The 7,841-nt window shown below is 42.9% G+C and overlaps 1 protein-coding gene across 1 annotated transcript; it reads right to left on the reverse strand.

Moving 5' to 3' along the window:
• Positions 1-1,497: 1,497 nt before the first annotated feature.
• LOC138902771 (uncharacterized) lies at positions 1,498-2,043 on the reverse strand. Its single transcript, XM_070190669.1, has one exon. It carries the CDS (start codon positions 2,041-2,043, stop codon positions 1,498-1,500), a length of 546 nt encoding a protein of 181 aa, XP_070046770.1.
• Positions 2,044-7,841: the final 5,798 nt, after the last annotated feature.

Consider the following 7,841-nt stretch of genomic DNA (forward strand, 5'->3'; position numbering starts at 1 on the left):
GAGAAAGAGAACTGGTGCGCCCCAAGGTGACACACTCGATCGGATGAAACCTTTCTCTAGAAAATCCCTTAGTTGTTCCTTTAGCTATTTTAATTCTGTTGGCGCCATTCTATAAGATAGAATGGATATAGGCTGCGTGGCTAGCATCACATCAATCCCAAAATCAATCTCCCTATCTGGAGGAATTCCAGGGAGCTCATCCGGAAAGACATCGGGGAATTCATTCACAATTGGTATAGATTCGAGGGTAGGCACCTCAGCAGTGGTGTCCGTAACTCAGACCAAATGATAAATATACCCCTTCCTAATCATCTTTGTGGCCTTAAGGTAAGAAATAAATCTACCTTTTGGCATAACATTATTCCCCTCCCACTCAACAGTTGGCTCGTTAGGAAACTCAAGCCTCATAATTCTGGTCCGGCAGTCGAGTTTGGCAAAATATGAATAGAGCCAGTCCATTCCCATTATTACATCAAAATCAATCATCCCCAGCTCAATGAGATCAGCCATGGTATCCCGACCACGCACCGTGACAACACAATCTCTATAAACCAGCGCGGCCGTAATAGACTCGCCAACTGGAGTAGATACAGAGAATGGCTCATGAAGTTATTCCGGTTCTATTCTGAAGCTCGTAGCAACATAAGGAGCAACATATGACAAAGAAGATTCGGGATCAATAAGGGCATACACATCATGAGATTGAACAGTCAATATACCTATGATGACATATGGGGAAGCCTCTGCACTCTGTCGACCACTCATAGCATAGAATCGGCTGGGTCCTCCCAAACTCTGTGCACCACACCTAACTGTACCATGCCCTGCGGTTGCTGGAGAGCCTCGAGCTGGAGGGTGTGCTGAAGATGTGGCAGCTGTAGGACTGGATGACTAAGTTATGCCCCTGCCTGCACCCTGACGGGATGCACGACACTCCCTCTGAATATGACCTCTCATTCTGCATTCGTAACATACTGGTATGTCCAGGTAGCAGACTCCCGAATGTATCCTCCCACACTTAGGGAATGGGGCCCTCTGCTGCTGCTGCAATCTCCCTCCTGATCGGCCTTGATGGTAGGACCTCATGCTGCCCTGACCGGGCCTAAAGCGACTCCCCTGCTGCTGACCATGCCCTGATGGCGGGGCACTAGCTGAAGATTGAGCATAAGACTGGGATGGCCCTGATGATCCTCCCTGAAAAGCTGATCTCCCACCTCTAAACGAATCCCCAAGGTTGCCTGCTGATCGGGCCCTACTACTACCTTCTCGTTCCATCCTGAGCTTTAATTTTCGAGCCTCTCTAGCTTGGGAAAATGCCACCATCTTTCCATAGTTCATGTCAAAATTTAGGGCAGCTGTGGCAGCCTCATTAATAACCCAAGGGCTAAGGCCCTGCATAAATCGACGCACCCTAGCCTCCAATATCGGCATCATATGAATAGCATACTTTGACAGGCGCATGAACTCCATGTGATATTCCCATACACTCTTACTACCCTATTTAAGGGTCTCAAACTTCACAGCACGGGCTGCCTTAGTCTCGGCAGGCAAGAAATGGTCTATGAAGGCATCCGCGAACTCACTCCATCTCGCCGGAGGGCTCCCCTCCTCACGGGAATCCTCCCACATTTCAAACCAGGAATATGCCACCCCTTTCAAATGATAAGAGGCCAAATCTACTCCCTTTGTCTCAGTAGCACGCATAACTCGGAGGGTCTTATGCATCTCATCAATGAAATCCTGAGGGTCTGCCCCGGGATCAGTACCTGTGAACACTTGAGGGTCTAGCTGAAGGAACCTGTTTACCCTGGAACCAGAAGAATTCCCTTGCGAGCTAAATAAGGTGGGTGCAACATTTGACCTCTGGGCCTGAGAAGCTACTAATTGAGTCAGCATCTGAATAGCTCCCCTAAGATCACCATCAGAAATACCGTGACCTAGAGCTGGGGCTGGAGGTGGAACATATATATCGGCGGGAGGTAGTCTGTTCTGGAGTAGACGAATCAGGCAGTGTGATAGTAGGGGGATTATCCTCACCCGCATTATCAAGTAGGGGATCAACAGCAACTCCTAGGGTGGCATTGGCTTCTTGGCCAATTCTCGCTCTCTTCTTAGGTACCATTTACTGAAAGTTAGAACAATGCACGCGTTAGGGGAAAACAACCTCACGTTCCGCTCTATCGCATGATATAGAATAACAATGAAGGGTATTATTCCTAAATGTCCAAGTATCCCCCTAATTATAGATATGGTCGACAACACACCGATAAGAAGGGCTCTACTAGACGCGACTCTGAGACATCCTAGGACACTTTAATACCTTAGGCTCTGATACAAGTTTTGTCACGCCCCAACCTTGGGGAGCGCGACCGGCACTCAACCGAGTGAACCTGGTCGAGCAAGCCTATTAAACCTTTCCTACCCGACTCATTCATAATCCAAAAAGGGATCACATCACTATTTGTAAAACAGGGGAGAGATCAGTTATATAAATATATAAACTTTTCTAGTTCATTTTTCCTTATATACATTATGCCATAGTTGAGTTTTCAAAATACAACTCGATCCAACGACCACCCTAACATACATACATGACACACATAAACGTCTACGGAGCCTCTAAGGGTACAAAAGAGCAACATGACAATGCCAGCAACAAGGCCCCGGCTATACCTCAAAATATGAAAACTTATACAAAAGAAGGACTACATGACCCCTGGGAGAAATGGGGCTCACCAAGACTGCTGTGAGGAGAGAAAGAGAGCACCACTATCTAGAATCGGCACTATCTGCGATGGAATCACCTACATACATTCAAAAATATAGCTCCCCCGGCAAAAGGGACGTTAGTACTATCGAATAGTACTAGTATGTAAGGCAAACACCAATCTTAGTAGAATGAACAGGGAAACAAAGAGAAGGCAGTCATAATAATCAATAAGTACTTCATAGAAATACAAAGAAACACCAAGTAAGGATCACATAGTTTCCAGTTCAATCTTTCCATCTTTTTAGATTAATAATCTTTAGTGCCAAAGCCACAACTCACAATGCCACCGTGTTTTTACAAGGAGTCCGGTCTCGGCCCGACCGGCTAAGCCATCTCAAGTGAGACATATCCATATCCACCATGTAAATCAATAATTCCAACACAAATGCCACCATGTGTATAGCATGGCATCCGATCTCGGCCCGATCAGCTAAGCCATCTCACTTGAGACATAACCTCTTTCAATTGTTCACTCAAAGCCACAATTCACAATGCCACCGTGTTTTTACAAGGAGTCCGGTCTCGGCCCGACCGGCTAAGCCATCTCAAGTGAGACATATCCATATCCACCATGTAAATCAATAATTCCAACACAAATACCACCATGTGTATAGCATGGCGTCCGATCTCAGCCCGATCGGCTAAGCCATCTCACTTGAGACATAACCTCTTTCAATTGTTCACGCAATTCACATTTCTTTCCCATCTTTCGTTACATGGCACAAACAGCCTCATTTATTAAGTAGTTCTTGGCACTTGGGAACATTTTACAATTCAAGTCTTTCCCTTTTTATTCATTCAAATAACATCATAATTCATGTCGATAAGTACCATCACATAAGGCATTGCGCACATAAGGGAAGGAGCTTGGAAAATCATAATTACGTTCTTAAATAGCATGATGACATGGTAACCATCTAAAACAATTAGGGAACACAAATCGTTAAATCCAACACACTAAGGCAAACAATTCTAGTATGATCAAGTTGGAACTTACACCAATTATTCGGACACCAGGAGTTCGATTCTAAGAAGAAGAGAGTTAGCCATACATACCTCAATTGCGCTTCTTTAGACCCATTAAAGCTAGTACCTCTCTCTAGTAGCTCTTAATTTCAAACATAGCTATAATGGGTGCTCTACTTGAATATTTTCAAAGCTTTGAGTGATGGTTGAAGATCAATTTGATGAAAAATTAGGCCCTCCCTCTAGAACTCTCTCTCTCACTCTAGAAATATTAGAAATGAGCTTCAAAATAGACTAAAGGGGTGTTTTAACGGAATGGGGGTCGGGTTTTAAATTAAGAAAAAAGGTGCCCCGACACAGGTCTGCGATCGCATATGCGACCGATAATGGTTATGCGGTCCGCAAAGTGACCGCAGAAATGGCCCTCAGGGGCCTAAACTTTCGGCCCAGATATGCGACCAGTATATGGTCTGCGTACTTGTTCTGTAGTCGCATAATGCACCGCAGAACTCCCTCCGCAGAAACCCAAGAGGAATTATGCGACCAATATGCGGTCCGCATAGTGATTATGCGGTCCGCATAGTGATTATGCAGTCGCATAATCAACCGCAAAACTAACCTCAAATTGGCCAAACTTTCTGCTTCACTCTACGGCCATTATGCGGTCCGCAGAGTGATTATGCGGCCGCATAATGGGGCGCAGAAATGCGTTCTTCTACAAAACAGTTTCCTCTAAGTCCGTAGGGTACTGTTCACTTCAAAAAGTCTGAAGAATTTCTACTATAATAACGTAGGAATCTAACTTTGCACCACGAAACCCCGAGTTTTTGGTTAAAATTTGTACGGGGCCTTACACACTTGTGTAGAAAACCCTGCGCATCCTTAGTAACTGTGCCACTGTAAGTAGGAGAGTCATACTTCTTGAACATTTCAAGTCTTCTTTGCTCCTCCACAGATGCCTCTGGCCTGACCTCATGCTAAACCAGAATGATGGGATGTGCTAGTATAACTCCCGGAACCTTATCAACCTGGACCTGCTGCTCTAGGGTACAGGCCGCGGGACTCTGAGCTCCTCACCCAGCCTGAGATATAGCTGGTTCCATGGGGATCAATCCCGCCTGAGCTAGAGTGTCGAACATACTCAGGAAGTGTGCTAGGGTCTCCTGAAGTCCAGGGGTAACAACATGTGCCTCCGGTGCCTGTCCCCCAATCGGAGCTACTGGTGGATCCTCAGTCATTGCTCGAGTAGGTGCTCTGGCTGCATCACGTGCCTCGTCACCTCTACCCTGGCCCGACCTTTTGCGGCTCTAGCAGGAAGCGCGGGTGTCTGATTATCTGATCTTGTAGTGCGTGTCCTCACCATCTGTGAGAGAATAGAAAGACAAAGGCTCAGATTTCAAAATCAACAAATTTGCACTATAAGGAATCAAAGAAGTAGAATTTTCCTAATAGTTCTACAACCTCTTGAAGATAGGTACAGACGTCTTTGTACCGATCTGCAAGACTCTACTAAACTTGCTTATGACTCGTAGCACCTATGAACCTGGAGCTCTGATACCAACTTGTCACGACACCAAAATCCCAACTTAGGTAGTCGTGATGGCACCTAGTCTCTAAGACTAGTTAAGCCTAACACACATTGAGAATTTAACAGAAATAAAGGTTAAGTTATTAAATTAGACTGATAAATATCATGATAAAAACCCAAATGAATAAATAGTTACTAAAACCCCAAAACCGGTAGAACTGAAGCTCTACAGAAATATACTATGAATCTCTATACAATACTATTCGAAATCAAAAGAAAACAATAGCATAATATCTCTAGAAGTTGACTCCAAGGCCTGCGGGCGTCAAGCAGGTATACCTTGAAGTCTCTACGCAGTCTAAGTCAAATCACTAGCGTCAGGCACAAGCAGAAATACCTGGATGTGCAGAAAAATATGCAGAAACATAGCATGAGTACACCACAATGGTACCCAGAAAGTATCAAACCTAACCTCAGTAGAGTAGTGATGAGGCCAGGTCAAGACACCTACTAGACATAGAAACCTGTACAAAATATTAATATATTCTAACAATGGGAAATAAAGGCGATTAGATGACAATAAAGAAATCTATCAATACAAGTCTAACAACGGAAATAAAAGCAACAATTGACAACAAAGAGATTACATATGATAAAGACAACAAGTAACCAATTACAATAAAAAATGAATGGAATGAAATAAGGAAACAAGAACAACAATCTTTCAAATCATCAAGCCTTTCAAACATAGAATGTACAATAAGAATCATACCGAGGTACCTCACCTAATGTTCACATTTTGATGGTAGGCTATAATCTCGTGTTTTAGTCGCTTATTGCAATCCAATTTACTGCACTTTTATTGTGTTTGAGCTTTAATCGCTAGTGTTTTGCACTTATCATGTGTTTTATGCCTTGTAGGAGTGATTCCGAACTATGTAGATGTTATGAAATGAATTGGAGTGATTTGGAGCTTTGAAGTCTGAGTAAAAGCCTAAGGGATTAAGTCGGGATCATATTAGGGGGTCGAGGACCAAGTCCGGACGTCAAAACGCAAGCAAAATCTGTACTGGTACTTATACAAGAATCAAAAACTGAGCTTAAGTGTCACAACTAAAGCACTCACTATTCTCAAGGTATAATAAAGTTAAGAGACATTGTCTTCAATTCAAATCATAGCACAAGGTTTTCTACTAAGCTACAAAAATAAAAACTAACTACACCCAGTTCAAATAAAACCCTTGGAAAAGAACTGCGGCACAAAGAAAAACCAAGGGAAAATTATTACACTACCTAAGAAAAGAAAATCTTTTTGTCTTTTTATTTCTACTTTAATCCCTGAAGAAACGTGTCGAATGATATCCATCATCGGGAAAAATCGAAATTTTTTCAATTTTTATGGTTTTTTAAAATCTTTTTAAATCACTAAACTAACAAAACTAATACATATACATACAACATACAACATATACATACAACATAAAACATATTCCCCACCCCACACTTTAAGTTGTGGCATGTCCCCATGACACATAAAAAGCATAAGGTAAAGGAAACTTCCCTAAATATCTAGTCGGGGTCTGAGCCGAAGTCGGGATCCATTCCTCGCCTTCGAACTAACACGCACATCCATGCAGATAGCTTTTTCTCAACCTTCTTGGGGATCACCCCCACACTTATCTTTCTCAATCGCAGCAACCTTCTCTTTTGAGCCCTTCACTTTCCACTCAATACTTGTAGTTGTCTTCTCCTTTTTCACCCCCGTTTCTATATTCATATCAAAAGTTGCAGTCTCCTCACCCACTCTAAGCATAAGCTTTCTCTCGTGTACATCTAATATTGCTTTACCCATTGCTAAGAATGGTCTTCCTAAGATGAGGGGGACCTCATTGTTCTCCTCCATATTCACTACTATAAAATCTACAAGAAATACGAACTTATCTACCTGAACTAATATATATTCCACTATCCCCTTGGGTATCAGAGTCGTTTGGTCTGCCAGCTGCAAAGATATTGGCACTGACCTTATCTCTCCAATCTCCTTCTCCAGTTTTCTGTAAATAGATAGAGGCATTAAGTTTATTGAGGCACCAGAATCACATAAAGATTTATCAAAATTAATAGAGCCTAAAGAGCAAGGTTTATTAAAACTCCTTGGATCTCCACACTTTTGTGGGAGTTTATTTTGAAATATCGCACTGCAATGCTTTGTGAGCTTGACCACTGAGGTCTCTTCTATCTTCCTCTTATTTGTCAGGATCTCCTTCAAGAATTTGGCACAAGCTGGCACTTGGGAGAGCAGTTCTGTGAATGGCACATTTACATTAACCTATTTCAGCATATCCAGAAATCTCTCAAATTGCTTGTCCAGCTTTTCTCTATATAGCTTTTGAGGAAAAGGTAGAGCAAGCATATGCTCGCTCTCTTTAGATTCATCCCTTCTTCAAGTTTCCTCCTCCTTTTTGTTAGCTCCCTTCTTGACTTTCTTCTTCATATCAACATCACTTTTCAGCTGCTCCCCACTTTCTTTTTTATGTACCACCTCTTTTCGGACTGGGGTGGGATCTTTCAACGCTT

The sequence above is a fragment of the Nicotiana tomentosiformis genome, chromosome 12 (genome assembly GCF_000390325.3).
Source record: "Nicotiana tomentosiformis chromosome 12, ASM39032v3, whole genome shotgun sequence".
Classification (NCBI taxonomy): Eukaryota; Viridiplantae; Streptophyta; class Magnoliopsida; order Solanales; family Solanaceae; genus Nicotiana; species Nicotiana tomentosiformis.

What these genes read in the sequence shown, in the direction of transcription:
- LOC138902771 (XM_070190669.1), bottom strand. Translation starts at nt 2,043, where the DNA reads ATGCGGGTGAGGATAATCCCCCTACTATCACACTGCCTGATTCGTCTA.